Source organism: Simochromis diagramma, unplaced genomic scaffold (genome assembly GCF_900408965.1).
Source record: "Simochromis diagramma unplaced genomic scaffold, fSimDia1.1 OVJJ01000545.1, whole genome shotgun sequence".
Lineage (NCBI taxonomy): Eukaryota > Metazoa > Chordata > Actinopteri > Cichliformes > Cichlidae > Simochromis > Simochromis diagramma.
This window is the reverse complement of record NW_024387371.1, coordinates 5,554,425-5,569,587: the sequence shown is the minus strand read 5'-3', so window position 1 is coordinate 5,569,587 and position 15,163 is coordinate 5,554,425. Positions and strand designations below refer to the sequence as shown.

The window sequence follows — 15,163 nt, the reverse complement described above, 5'->3', positions numbered from 1 at the left end:
TTTATTTATATATATATATATATATATATATATATATATATATATTAGGGGTGCAACGATACTCGTATCGATATTGAACCGTTCGATACAGTGCTTTCGGTTCGGTATGCATATGTATTGAACAATACAAAATTTGCAATTTATTTTATCAACTTTCCTTCTGACGATGCTGTCTGTTCGACTACTCCGCCTAGGCTGCACTGTCTAGCGCAGATCCACTGAGCGCTCAACACAGACAGCATCATCAGAAGGAAGAGAGCAGGGCAAGCTAGCGAGACAGAAGTTAAGCTCTCCTTGCAACATGGCAAATTGAACCTCCCCCACCCTCATTCAGATCTGGCGTTTGGAATTATTTTGGTCATGGACTAAAGTAAAACAGTATGTTGGATGTGCCATGCAATGCTCAATTACATGGGTGGGAACTAGTGTGTTAGCGCGCAGTTAGCTCGTTAACGTGTTAGCCGTCTAGCCCCACGCAGGGGTAGCTCGTTAATGGAGATTTGCCATGTTGTGGCGTTAACGTCATTTCAACGAGATTAACGCTGACAGCACTAGTGGGAACACAACGAATATGACTGCACATTTACACCGACATCATCCTAGTGCAAAGACAAGTGGAAGCAGACAAAAACAACAAGCATGCATGCTACAAACTTTACCCGAGTCATTTAGACAGCCGTTAGCACATGATTCTCCTTATGGGGACCTGATATGTTTAATATTGTGGCGAGCTCAGACAAGGAGGAGACAGAGGTATCGTTTGGTCTTGCTTCCCTAGCCAGGGAGCACAGCCGTTTATTGACATCTGCAGAAGAACACTGCTGCTAGCTAACTGCTCAGCGCGGCAACCGCACAGCAACAACAACACACAGAGCGCCCTCTGACTCCGGAAGGACACACCGTCGCAGCGAGAAGGCGTCACCCGTCACTATGGCAACATAAGCAAAACATAACTGTACAAACAGAACCCCGAACAGCCCTGACCCGCTACATAGCCCCCACCTAAGGGGTCAGTCGTCCCCGACGACCCCATTGCCCCACACAAAGTCCTGCAAATGTCCAGGTGCCTTCTTTTGGCGCACCGGCCGGTCACGACCGGCGGGGGAAAAGTCACTCGGGTCAGAACATGGGCTGCCACCATCATCCCACTTCTGACACCAATGTGGCGAGCTCAGACAACGAGGAGACGGAAGTGTCGTTTGGTCTTGCTTCCCGTGAGCTAGCCAGGGAGCACAGCCGTTTATTGACATCTGCAGAAGAACACTGCCGCTAGCTAACTGCTCAGCGCGGCAACCGCACAGCAACAACAACAACACACAGGGCGCCCTCTGACCCCGGAAGGACACACCGTCGCAGCGAGAGGGCGTCACCCGTCACTATGGCAACATAAACAAAACATAACTGTACAAACAGAACCCCGAACAGCCCTGACCCGCTACAATATGCTGCTGAGAATATAGCCCAGAAGAAGCGTATAGTATAGCTTTTATTTTGGAAAGAGCCATTTCTCTGTAATAAACTCTCTTTTCCAAAGATGAGTGATTCCTCAATCAGATACAGGTGTTACCGCGCCAGATCCGCGGCCCCGAACCGTAGTAAGGAAACCTCTGGCAGTTACTTGAAGGTTCCGTAACTGACTCGTAGCCGGCAACAGCTTACTATACAGGTCAACTCCGCTAGCAAAAAGATCGAAGGAGGCGTAGGAAACTGCTTCACTGAACTTTATTTCTTCTCTAAGGCACAAACACTGCGTACAGTGGGCTGAAACAGTTTACTCACAGCGAGCATCGCCGACACAACTCTGGCTGTCGAGGGAGTTATTATATTCCTTTTATTTATTTTCTTTCCGTCTCTTCTGTAGCTAACCGTTACTTTTCCCCCTTCTCCGCTCTCTCTCTTCACACACACACACCAGGCAGTCCCGCTAACACACATCCCGAATACATTTCCCATCAGGCTTCATCCTTAAAGGGCCATGCCTGTAACACAGGGCTTGCAAAATTGCTAGCCCGATGTCCCGGGGCTAGCGATTTTTCCAGTCGGGCTACCAAAATCTATCTCTGCCCTGCCCGTCGGGCTATTGTAGGAAGAAAAATATATGTCAATGCTTTTGCATTCTTTCGGAAATGTAGCTGGGTAATTATGTCATTGGCATCGGTGAGCCACTGTCAATATGTGACATATTGAAATCGCGTTTGAATTTGCGCTTGTTTTTTGCTTTCACTTTGCAAATGTCCAGGTGCCTTCGGCGGGGGAAAAGTCACTCGGGTCAGAACATGGGGTGCCACCATCATCCCACTTCTGACACCAATGTGGCGAGCTCAGACAACGAGGAGACGGGGGTGTTGTTTGGTCTTGCTTCCCGTGAGCTAGCCAGGGAGCACAGCCGTTTATTGACATCTGCAGAAGAACACTGCCGCTAGCTAACTGCTCAGCGTGGCAACCGCACAGCAACAACAACAACACACAGGGCGCCCTCTGACCCCGGAAGGACACACCGTCGCAGCAAGAGGGCATCACCCGTTACTATGGCAACATAAACAAAACATAACTATACAAACAGAACCCTGAACAGCCCTGACCCGCTACAATATGCTGCTGAGAATATAGCCCAGAAGAAGCGTATAGTATAACTTTTATTTTGGAAAGAGCCATTTCTCTGTAATAAACTCTCTTTTCCAAAGATGAGTGATTCCTCAATCACAGTGATATATTTATTTTTTTAATTACTTTTGTTTCAGCAACATTAAATTTAAAAACTGTACTTTTGAGTTAAAATATATATTTATAATTTTAATAAATGACAAATTAAAAAGGCATGAACATTTTTTTTGTATTGAAAAAATATCGAACCGTGACACCAAAGTATCGAACCGAACCGAACCGTGAATTTTGTGTATCGTTGCACCCCTAATATATATATATATATATATATATATATATTTATATATATTTATATATAAATACATTACAGAAAACTGCCAGGCATGGGTGTAGAAACGGGTGATCAGCACAGGTAAAAGCTTTTGTACGATGACTGGATGAGGGGGAATATCTCTTGTGTAAGACAGGAGGTGTGAATCATTTTAATCGTTCAAGGATATCATCCAGTGACTCCTCAATGGCCTTGAAACCTCTAAGCTAAGATTATCACTATTCCTGTTGTCAGCGCATATTTTAGCCAGGAAGGAAATGGGCCAAGCCATGTTTTCACCTATAAACAAAAGATAAGATCCTGCTAACGCTGGTGTTCTATTGAAAAAGTATAGCTGTTTCCAAGTCTGCTTTCTACTCAAAAAAACCAAAACAACAAAAGCCTGCTTGATGTTTGACCCTTTTCCAAAATAGAATTTCTATTTTGAGATATGAGGTGGATTTAAATGCACATCACTAGTGACAACAATTTTATTATAGGCTTCAGTAAGACTAGAGTGGGCACTCATAGAGTAATCAGGGTACCAGTTAATTACCTGGCACCTGAAGGTCAGGGTTTCCAGGGATAACTAAAGGACTGAGCTGAGTGAATTATCAGACGGGTCAGGAGCTTTCTATTTTGGAATAGATTACCTATTAGTCCACAGGTAATACTTTATTTTAATGTGCTTGACCTTTTGTTTGATCATTCTATCAATTCATTTGATTTTCCCCTCAATTATATAACCTCAAAAACTAAAATTTGAATTCTAGCTCTGCTTTGTAAAGCCTTAAATCACTCGATTCAAAACTTTTATACACTATACAGACTTTAGGCCTTAGCTTACCTTTGGCATTTTATGCCTTAAAGTAAATTTAAATCATATAATTAAATAATAATACATTTTAATTTGTGAAAATTGAATGAAATCAGAGATCCTTAAAACCCTTTTATGTCATTTTCCCCCACAACTTTTACACACAGTATTGTTTTTCTTCTAGTTTAGTATAGATACAAGCAGCAGCACAATCTTCTCATAATCTGGCTGTGGACTAATTGAATTTGACAAGTGTTCATTTCTAATCCTTTATCATGTGATCCATAGCAGTCTGTGTCTCATCCTCACTTTCAGTAAGGATTTGCCACAATTGAGAGCCGAATAACAATTCAGCTTCTATGGACTTTCATGTCATATTGGTCAATTTGGTTTTTGCTGATTTGCACAAACTTAGCCGCAGCCACTGACTCTGTAACTGAGCACTTTTTTCATTTTGTAATGTAGGTGGAAGCTTAAAAAATGTAACCAGGTCAAACCAGGTTTGTGTAATGTAAGAGATAATATTTGTGATTTTCAGCAAGAATAAAAAATATTACCAACATGGGTCAACGCCTGAGTGAAGAGAGTGACCAAGACAAGGAAATCGATGTGGCGGAGCTGCAGGAATGGTACAAAAAATTTGTCGTGGAATGCCCAAGTGGAACGCTGTTCATGCACGAGTTCAAGAGTTTTTTTGGCGTTACTCATAACAAGGAAGCTGCAGATTACATTGAAAACATGTTTCGAGCATTTGACAAAAACGGAGTAAGTACAAACTTCAGTTCTGTCTCATTTTAACATTGTTACCAAACTACACAGCAGGACAAGATATTAATACACATTTGTTGATTCGGAAGGTTGCTTGTGCTGTTTCAGCTGATGCCCATTATCATTTTATTATTTGAAGGGCAGAAAACTCATTTGCAGCAATTTTGAGGGCTAACTTAATTTGTACAAGTAAGGAAAAATGTCATAAACGCTCATGTATCAATTTCACTGAGAATACTTTTTGGGTTTTCAGGGTATACACAGCAAGAAAACTGGATGTTTCAGCTTAGCTCTAGGAATAATGGATAATTTTCCCTATTCTCTGACAGGTTAAAGTCCACACTGAAGTAAACATTTAGGTTCTTAGTCACATCCTTGTATTCCTTCACAACATTTGAACCTTGTGTGCACACAGGACAACACCATTGATTTCTTGGAGTATGTGGCAGCTTTGAACTTAGTCCTTCGAGGAAAACTGGAGCATAAACTTAAATGGACATTCAAAATGTATGACAAAGATGGAAGCGGGTGCATCGACAAAACAGAGCTTCTAGAAATTGTGGAGGTAATATTTACTATTTTAAAGTCTCCATGCGTTCTGCATAGTTGATATTATGCAGCTGAATTGACTGACTAATGAACTTTAGTCAGTGAAGGAGTCACTGTAACATATTTTCCTGTAACTCTCAGTCTATTTATCGGCTGAAGAAAGCCTGCCATGGAGAGCTGGATGAAGAATGTAATCTGCTGACCCCAGACCAAGTGGTTGACCGGATATTTGAGCTGGTTGATGAAAATGGGGATGGTGAGTGTTTGCAATGGTTTCTGACGGCTTAAAATGTTCCATGGATGATTTAGAACACCTGTGGCATTGTGAAGCACTAATTGTAAAATTGTATGCGTATTCGTTATTGCTTGTTTATATTAAAAGGATAGGTGGGTGCAAGCTTTACAATGGTCATCTATCAGGAATGAAGAAATGTATACTAAGAATAACTGTCCTGCGTCACTTAGGGGAGCTCTCACTGGATGAGTTCATCGATGGAGCACGGAGGGACAAGTGGGTGATGAAGATGCTGCAGATGGATGTGAACCCCGGAGACTGGCTCAATGAGCGACGCCGTAGTGCGGACTTCTAGGGGGAAGCACAGACCGTCAGTCTGTCATGCACAATCCTGATGTGTAACTATTCATATTGTGATTTTGTGTATATTGCAGTTTATATGTATATAAAATAAAACACTGATACTGTCTGACTGCTAACGTGCTATATGCTGTTGTATCATATTTAGATACATGTCCACATCAGTGCTGAGATTTTCACAAGCTTTCATTTATTGCTGCGTATGATGATGTAGGTTTTGTTTGTCTGCCCTTGCTTTATTTTCTTATATGTAATAATATAAGCAAAAAAAAAGAGTTATCCAATAAACATATTAATAAATCACAATAAATGTCAAATGTGAATTTCTTAAAACATAAAACACCAAATAAATTTAGGAGACCACAGGAAGTAGCCAACTTTTATTGATAGGCGTTGAATAAAAGACTTCTAAACACAAACATTAGTGTATAGCGTTAAAAATGGGGTTCTATTAAAGTATGGTTTGCAATTATTGTAATGAAAAAGTTAAAATATTCGTTTTGCATATGTATCTGACAAACCTTCACATTCCGAAGGCGTGATCGTCCACAAGGTCTCGCTATTTCTCGCGAGACGATATGTTACGTAGCAGCTTTTCATACACCTCCAAACCAACTAACCTTCCGAGAACGGTGTTATATACGTAAGTTAAACAGCTTTCTGCAGGTAGCAGTTTTTAAGTCATACGAGCGACTGTACTAGCGCACAGCGTACTGTGCAAACTAGCAAACAGGTCTTCCAGCAGAAATTTAATGTCGATACTTCCGTGTGTTTGTAGTGTGTGTTCAAGATACTTAACAGCAAATCAAATCGCCCTGCAAGTGCTTTACCCTCGCTTGTCAATGTCGTCCGAACCTCATATGTCGGCCAGCACCCACACAACTAAGGTAAACTTCAGTTTCTGGGGTTTCTCCGTCAAGACACCAGTGTTTACTGTATTTGTTATTCCGTCGTTATGCTTCACGACATTGTCTAATGCTGCCCCCTCCTGGTTAGCCTGCAGAACACAAGTGGAGGCTGAGTTATGTCACCGGGGACCTGTTCTCCTGCCCTGCGCGTGAAGCTCTGGCCCACTGCATCAGCGAGGACATCCGTATGGGGGCAGGCATAGCTGTGGAATTCAGAAAGAGGTTTCAAGGGGTGACTGAGTTAAAAGAGCAAAGTGAGTCGACCCTTTCATTAAAGATTCATCAGGGGTGAAGATGTCTTGTGATCATTTTACCAGCATGGACACAGTTTTTTTTTTTTAAAGCCTTTAACCTCCTCCTCACTCGCTTTCCTTTTGTAACAGCCTCGGTTAGGAGTTTTTTTTTCTACACTGTCTGAGAGTATCACATTGTATCAATTTTGTCTGACTCTGTGTACACATTAACTCATATTCTTCCACACACATTCACTCTTACAGAAAGTCAAGGTAGTATCGTATGACAAATGTGTAAATGTGACTTTGTATTTGTATCCTGCTGGGCGTGCCACTTACCAGCGTCATAATGGATGACTGACAGGTGCTCGCTCTCTTGTCTAACCTCCTAAAACTGAGCAAACACCCATCTGCTGACTCGTTTGGAAACGTTGTCTTATGTTTCAAAAATAACTTGCTGAACTTTGTTTCTGAGAACATTTGAAGTGAGGAATAGGTTGAATAATTTTGCCTTAACATGTGAAAGTTTTGGGGAGTTTTCAGAGGCGACGTTGGACCTGATGCCTCTAATTTTGCATAAAGAAGCTTAGCCCACAACTTTATTCGCATGAATAGCAGCCAACTTGGTGCAGGGTCTCTCTAAACACAACACGAAGATACTCGAATGCTTTGCAAGGCACTGACAGATCATGTGGACGCTTTAGTCTGGAAGCTTTATTTTTGGTTATAAAAGGATATTAACAACAGATTCAGTGTCTCTGAATAGAAAGATAGCAGTACAGTCATACAATCACAGATGAGCTGTGATGGTGTAACACTGACTTGAAACGAACACGTGTTGCTCTTTTGTTTTTGTTTTTCCATATTAATTGTTAAAAATGGCACGTCAGTTTTTCTCTAAAATGTTTGTGTCAAACAAGGCCTAGTATTACATCAAATGTCTTGGCAAATTAGAGGGTGGATGTGTTTGAACAGGATAGTGCCCAGACACTTTGTGCCACAGCAATGACACATGAGTTTTTGCTTTTGGATTTGTTTGGTTCTCAGGCTAGTAAACTTTTTGATAAACAACTCTACTTTCTAACTTTTTGTGTGTGTGTGTCTTCCGGTGTGTTATTAATGGTCTAGGGATTTATGAATCTTTTTTTTTTTTATCAAGCTTTGTTCTAATGTGGATATTATATTTCTTTTTGTCTTTCTATTCTTTATAATCCAAACAGAAAAAGTGACAGGACAGTGTGCCGTACTGAAAAGCGATGGACGCTTTGTCTACTATCTGGTACACATGTTGATTAAAATTCACTAGATGTACACTTTTAGACAAATCGAGAGATTTTATCCAAAAGCTGTTGTGGTTAGTGCAATGAAATGTTGTTTTTCTATTACTTTATTGTAGATCACAAAGAAAAAGGCAAGCCAGAAACCCACCTATGACAGCCTGAGACAGAGCCTGGAGGATATGAGGTCACATTGCCTGAAGAACCAAGTATCAAGAATATCGATGCCTCGGTTTGTATAATTTCTTTTCTCTTTTGTGACCCTTAATTGAGAGAAATAATAATAAACAAATTCATTTTAAAATCAACTAATTGTGGCATTTATTAAGTTGCTGTGGTAGTTAAATTCTTTATCTATTTCTCTGACAGTATCGGCTGTGGCCTGGATCGACTCAAGTGGACGAGCGTGTCAGAGATACTGGATCAGGTCTTCAAACACACAGACATCTCCATCACAGTTTACAGTCTTCCTCAGAAAGAAGAGACCACAGTGATGAAGGAAAACAGACGCAGATGATTTTTTGGAAATGTTGATTATTGAAATACTGATGTATATGAAGCCAAGGGGATTTTTCTTTTCAAAGTTGGAAACATGTTATTTTCTCTGTTAAATAAAATAAAGCTTTCTTTTTATAAAAGAACCCACATAAGCTCATATCCAACTAGTAGTGGTATTATTATAGAACCTTTTTGTAATGACTGTTGGGACTACTTCCAAAATATTTTAATCTGTGTTCATCACTAAATTAAGATGAACCCGAATGAACTCAGTTTAATATCTCATATGGTGTGTTTTATACCACGGGACTGAGTATAAAGCGTCAGTTATCTCTTTATCTCCCCCTTCTTTCACTAAGCATTTACATTGTTGGTTGAGCAAACAGTGCCTTTCTCTGTGGTCATCATATAACTTCTGGAGTGCTCATCATGGCCACTGCAAATGCTCAAGGTATTGTATGCTTCTTTATTGATCTGCTGGGGTATTGTGCTTTAATGCAGCCGAGGAACAATGGACCAGATGTGAGTGAAAGAGAGCAGGGAATTTGACACCACAAAGTCAATCCTGCACATCCATTTTCTCCAGTATGGGAAAGCCTTTTAACGCATGATGAAATTCAAGTGGAAAGGGGAGAGGTAATGACATACATTTTCCATTCAAGATATTTTATTGCAATCTCTAAAGGGGGCTTCATCTAACTGTGCGATGATATTCACTTCAGGTGCTGGTAATTAACACGAACGTCAGTAGTGGCGAGACTGCTTGAACAGTGTGCTGCCTGCTAGCCTCCCATTCTCCTTTGGGGCACTTTCAATAATTCATGAAGAAAAGGCATTAACCGCTGTGCACACTGCGGATGGCTGCCCATTTCCTCCCGTATATCCAGGCTGGCTGGGAGACTTTGGTATCACTGCAACCAGCCTCCTCTCTCTTCCTCCTCCTCCTTCCTTCCCATCCCCCTTCCTGCCTGGGAATTAGACTCCACACTGCAGCAGAGCCACCTAGCTGTGCTGCAGTGAGCACAGGGAAATCTCCCTTCATCTGACCTGCTGTCACAGTCAACGTGCTGCCGGTGTTGGACGGTGCAGCGAAATCTGTTCTCACCCCACCTTATAGCCCCCTTGTCTCTTTGTTCCCATGCAACGTCTGCTTGTCCCACTGCAGTACACTGGCTCGCCTCCGCTGCTCTCCCTCATTCCCATTCCCCCCCCCACACACGCACAAACACTGATAAACTCTCCCCATCCTCGTCCCTTTTTTTCTTTGCTCAATGCGTATGAAATTGCAGAGCTCAGCATTCTTTTCCACAGGCACTTAGGGAAAAAAAGGAATAAAAAAAAAGAGAGATGAGCTGGGCGGGAGGGCTTCTGGTGCACCACATAACTGGCTCCCTTCCAATTAAAGAGGAGAGCTTATGTTATTGAAGAGCAGCTTAGCCAATCAGGAAGCAGTGCAGGCAAAGACAGCAGGAAAAAAGCAGCAGAGCGGCTGAGCAAGAGAAAGAAAAAAAAACTGCAGTGTGTGAGTGTGTGTAGTTTTTATCCCTCCCCTGAGCAGATCTTTATCAATTTGGGTACTCCAGTCTTGGGGTGCATTTGAATGGGAGTCTGTGTGTGTGTGTGTCAGAGTTTACAGAGTAAAGGTGTGTCTACACTGCTATGTTAGACTCCTGACTTATTCATTCTGAAATTGGAAATAAGAGAAAGTAAGAAGAGATTGATTATTTCTCTCTCTATCTCAAAGTGTCTGGGAATCTGCAGAGAAGGGGGAAGAACTCCGTGTCCAGGAGAGAGCAACCTGCACAAAAGGTAAGCAGCTGCATTCTCCTTCTGCAAGCATGCCTGATTATTTCACTTCTGAAGTTGTGTTCTGTGTTCACTGTTAGTGAGTGTACTTATTCTTTTCCTTGTTTTAGTTCTTCACACACAGTTCCCTTTTAAATGCATACATGGATCTCTGTTTGTTTCCATTTCTTTTTTGCATAATATTTGATGAAAACGGAGAAGGAGAGAGAAAGAGGGAGGGGGAAGGTTAGTGTGGGACTCCCTGATGCTCCTAGGCAAGTTTCTGTGCACACGGTTCTCTAGTGCTGCAGTATCCCATTACATCCCTGTGCAGAGCTGCCTCAGCATCCAGACAGTGCCAGGATGAAGCAACCCAAACCAGCTACCAGCTTCCCAAATTTGCTCTCACAGTTTTGCCTCGTTTTCACCTATCCCGGTTTGGGATAAGTGAAGTTTTGCTACTTATATTGTGAATAGGTACACTATGATAAGCTTAGTGTGGTAAAACGACTACGTCAGCCCATTATAATTTTATCCTGCACGCTCTCGTTGTGTACCCGGAGTGTCAGTGGGGTTGCTTAGATAACAGTTTGAATTGGCTCTGATAGTGTTTGAGACCGGCGATTAGTTTTTGTTTGGTTTATCCGGTGCTCTGGGACTTCCTCCAGTCTAAGCCTGCAGCAAAAGTGGGCTCTCTGATTGGCTGAACTGACTAAAGTGTACTAAAGAAACACAAAAAGATAGAAATAATATTATAAATTATTATTATTGTTAAAAATTAGCTCAAACAACAAAGGATAGTAAGTTGACGTACAGTTAAAAGGGTTATTCATAATTATATGTTTTTATATTAATGATTTCATTCTTTTATTTGAGAGAAATTGCAGTAATTTAGTATATCCTCCTTTCTGTTCTGTATATCTGACCTTGATCATTTCTGAATGAAGATGTGATGTTGTCCAGCAGTGGGCACTATGTGTTTTCTCTGCTGAAAATGTCTGTGAACACTGGCCTGCTGCAGAGCAGGGAAAAATAATAGATGGACTTAACGTGTTGTGTATGAGGATGCTGAATATACTGGATGAGCATTTTTTTGTGTTTTCATATTAGTTAAAAGTGAAGCTCGTACCTTGTACTCTGATAGTAGCTATAAGCACGAGACATACATCTAAACCTGATCATAATGTAGATTTGTGTTTCAAGTTTTCAAGACTTTCTTATATACAGGGGTACAAAGAGGGTTGGGAAGAAAATGTAATCTGTTTCAGCACCATGGACAGTGCACATAGCAGGGACCTTTTGCAAGAGCTTCCTTTATAAAGTTTGAAGCAAACCAATGTTTAGTGAAGGCTAATGGGTATTCCTAATTATCTTTGGTTAGCTGATGTAATACCCTGCCTGGTTAAATTTTCTAAATTGTTATATGACGTTTGCAATGGCTGTGTGGCTTTGCTTCTTCATTATTCATACACCTCTCTTCTTCTAGAACACAGTTTACCTTAAGAAGAGCTGTGTTTTTGTGAAGGAACTGAAAAGTGGCTTCTTCACAGTTTCATTTTGAAAAGAAAATACACACACAAAAAGGAAAAAAGAATGTTTTGGCCGGCCTTGTCTACCTGTATTATTGCTGTATGCTCTAGGTGGGAGTATCAGCACTGAGATTTTGTTCAGCTTTCCTTCCATCAATCCGACTGCAGCAGCAAGATATTTCAAGCTTGACAAATGGGTTTTACATGGACTTATTGAGTGATCACCCAAAATCCAAATGACAATGTTATTAAAAGAGAAACAACACATCGTTCCAGTTAACAGTGGCTAGCAATTAATTATGTTTTCTACAAATCGCTTGCAAAAAAAATGAAAATTACATGCAGTGACTTTTCTTCATATGGCTCTGACACCTGCTGTGACACAGAGCTTTGTTTTATGAAGCGACCACAAAAGTGTCTCTGCAGGATGCTGCTGCCAGACTGTAAAACTCATTCAGGAAGTGATGATCAGAAACCTCTGCTCTTTAATGGGAAATAGATATGAAACCCCTCACCATTCCAAGAAGTAGACAGCATCTTGAAAATAAATGCAGAGTGTGGGAGATGGAGGAGGGTTAAGCTTTTGCTGTTAGATGGAATGTAGATGGAATGAGTCACACCAAAAACATTTGCAGTCATGTTCTTGTATTTATTTGTGTAAGCGCTTTGAAAGAGGTTTCTTGTTTCATAATCAAATTGCCTGCAAGGTTTATCTCGATAACTTTGTAAACACTGCATGTAAGTCATTAGCGTAACTGTTTCTAACAGTTGTGAAGTTTCTGGGGGAAGGGACCAGCTGCTGGGCTTGTCATTGCTCATCCTCCAAGCGTGACATCCTCTGTCCCATGCTGTGCGGCATGGGCGTTTAGTGTGCCCCTGTAAATGATGGTGGAGGCAACATAGCGGAGCAACAACGGCTGTCACTGTACATTTAGCAACAATCTCAAAACTGCCCATCTCAGGATAAGAAGAGGTGCTGTAAAAACTCACCAGGCTATTTTGTTTAGATTATTCCGATGCAAATAGAGGATGCTGCAGATGTTTTAGCCGAGCAGTCTCTCTTGGGGATGCTATAATGACACCTTGATAAACACAGCAAGTGGTGCCAATGACATTGCGTGTATGTGTACTTTTACTGCTAATATAGAGATGTAAATTATAGATATTCTACTCCATTTGGAGAAAAAATGGAAGTCTGGAATAATGGGGTTAGAAGCAGGCTAAGATAACTCTCCAGGTAAAGGTTATTTGATGTATATATGTAGTAGTCTTATAGATGTGCATGTCTATGTGCATGTGAGAAACAGAGGGTAGGGTAGTTTAAAAGAACAATATAAGAGACAGCAAGGGAAATATCGATTGCAGTCAACCATAAGAGTGTTGAGAGAAGCAGGCAGGAAAAGCACATAACGAATCTGAAGAGAAGAGATGAGGAAAGACAAATGATACAACCATTGGCCAGAGAAGGGTAGAGAGATAGAGTAAGAGATTGAGAGATTGTCAGAGGCAGAGCAAGGATGGAAGAGAGTGGGTGTGCATAGCAGAGCTACGAGCACTGCAGTACATTGCAGTGCCCAGCCCCCGCTGTGTTCTCTGTTCACCATCCGGTTCCATGCACTGAAAAGACCCCTGCAGCAGCAGCAGCAGAGCAGCACAGCATAGAGGGCTGCCTGCTGGAGAACGGCAACCTGAGAAAATGCTGTTCACTCTTCGGTGTTCATTCTTGACGTCTGGTGATGCACGGATTTTTAAAGAGCGATGGAAACATGGTGAACGTGACAAAACAGCCGACCTGCTCCTGCTAGCGCATTGCCTTGTAGACAGAGGGAGTAGTCAATTCACAGTCAGTCCCTGGATTATGTAAGCATATAGCACTTTCACTTTGCTGGGTACTGACTAAATGATCCCACCTTCTCTGGCCATGTTTTCCTCATTAGGAACATCTGCCTCACTGTTTGTTTTTGTTCAAGAGCTAGCATCTTTGCAAACAGAGGAGAGCAATTTATTTAAATGCAAGTAAAGGGAAGAAAGCCAGATAAAACTTTAAATATCTGGAGTTTGCATACCTTTGGCTTCATATTTGTTCGATGAAGGCATGTGTGGCAGATATGAAGTAACAGTCCCACAAACAACTTCCAAGACCTTCACTTGATGTGGGCTCAAAAACAAAAACCCAAAACAAAACACTCCTTAGTCAGTTTAATGTCAGGCAGAGTACATTATGCATAAATAACTTGAACTGTAGCCTCACACTTCAGTTCTGTAGGATTAATTATTCAGCTTTTGGCCAGGCAAGTAATACTCTCTCACTGTCACTCTCAAACACATGCACGTGCACACATGCAAACACATGCATGCAAATGTAAAATGAATCTTAATCATGTGAAAAGCTCTAGGAAACGAAAGAGAAGCTTGTTTCTGCTTCCATAAACAGTTGCAACGTTTCCATCCCACTGCCTGCCTGGGGGGTGGTTGGCTGGAGTGTGAGAGCTTCCCCCATTCTACGCTTTCTGGTTTCCATCTACTTTGCTGATGTGGCTGATTCAGATTGCGTAGTGTGGACTCTCTCTGCTTCCTGTGACACAACGGTGATTGTGCTCAGGAGTGGTTGAGTCAATTACACCTTGCCAGACAGGTGTTTGAGCTGTTAAGTGTGTTTCCTCGCCACATCAGACTGTTTGCTTCTGATTTGCACTGAAAAATCAGCACTAGGCTTTGGAAATGACACAATATAAATATGAGCTGCTTGTGAGTCACACTGCAACTAAAGATAGTAATACAACTCGCAATCATTATAAATGTACCCATTAACATCAGATGCTTACTCTATTTCTGGATTGAAACATTTCTTTCATGAGGCCATCTGGTACAAAAAATCAAAACAGTGGTTTCGAAATCGATTGTTCAACCTACTTATGTTTCACACATTTAATCATTTCAGCTTTTAATATGAAGTCGGACAAAGGGAAGAGAGAACTGTTTCTGTCCTGTCTAAAGTGTCTATATTCGCAGAAGGAAAATGTTGTCTTTGACTAGGGAGCGTTGAGAACGTAGTCTTGAAGAGAAAAAGAGAGAAACACTCATTTGTGGGTTGGTTGTGACAGAGACAGAGAGTGGGAGAAAGCAGTGGAGTATTGTAGTGTGGGTGAGCTGCAGTAGGGATTTGGAGTGCTGCATTGAGCTGCATAATTAATGTTAAGAGGGTGGAGCTAAAGGCAGAGATAACGTCCCATGAAGAGCAAGTCGGCGTAACACTGCCGATACAGAAATAGCCCCTTTTGTATAGGTGG

General features: G+C 41.5%; 3 protein-coding genes across 7 annotated transcripts in view; all 3 read left to right on the top strand.

Annotated features, from left to right (window-relative positions):
* Positions 1-3,956: 3,956 nt before the first annotated feature.
* On the top strand, positions 3,957-5,965 carry guca1b (guanylate cyclase activator 1B). The gene is made up of 4 exons (XM_040007720.1): positions 3,957-4,496; positions 4,915-5,064; positions 5,190-5,304; positions 5,514-5,965. The coding sequence occupies exons 1-4, from the start codon at positions 4,293-4,295 to the stop codon at positions 5,636-5,638; spliced, it is 594 nt and encodes a 197-aa protein (XP_039863654.1). The 5' UTR covers positions 3,957-4,292; the 3' UTR covers positions 5,639-5,965.
* A 188-nt stretch (positions 5,966-6,153) lies between these two features.
* Positions 6,154-8,711, top strand: oard1 (O-acyl-ADP-ribose deacylase 1). The gene is made up of 6 exons (XM_040007718.1): positions 6,154-6,286; positions 6,422-6,530; positions 6,640-6,805; positions 8,005-8,063; positions 8,181-8,293; positions 8,431-8,711. Exons 1-6 carry the CDS (start codon positions 6,222-6,224, stop codon positions 8,576-8,578), a joined length of 660 nt encoding a protein of 219 aa, XP_039863652.1. The 5' UTR covers positions 6,154-6,221; the 3' UTR covers positions 8,579-8,711.
* The window catches only part of LOC120718942 (synaptotagmin-2-like), a 61,589-nt gene continuing 54,306 nt past the window's right edge, over positions 7,881-15,163 (top strand). The window contains exons 1-3 of one of the 5 annotated variants that reach the window (XM_040007709.1): positions 7,881-7,892; positions 10,118-10,202; positions 10,304-10,368. The gene's annotated coding sequence lies outside the window, so the exon portion shown is untranslated. The other 4 variants (XM_040007710.1, XM_040007712.1, XM_040007711.1 and 1 more) reach the window with 4 other exon arrangements.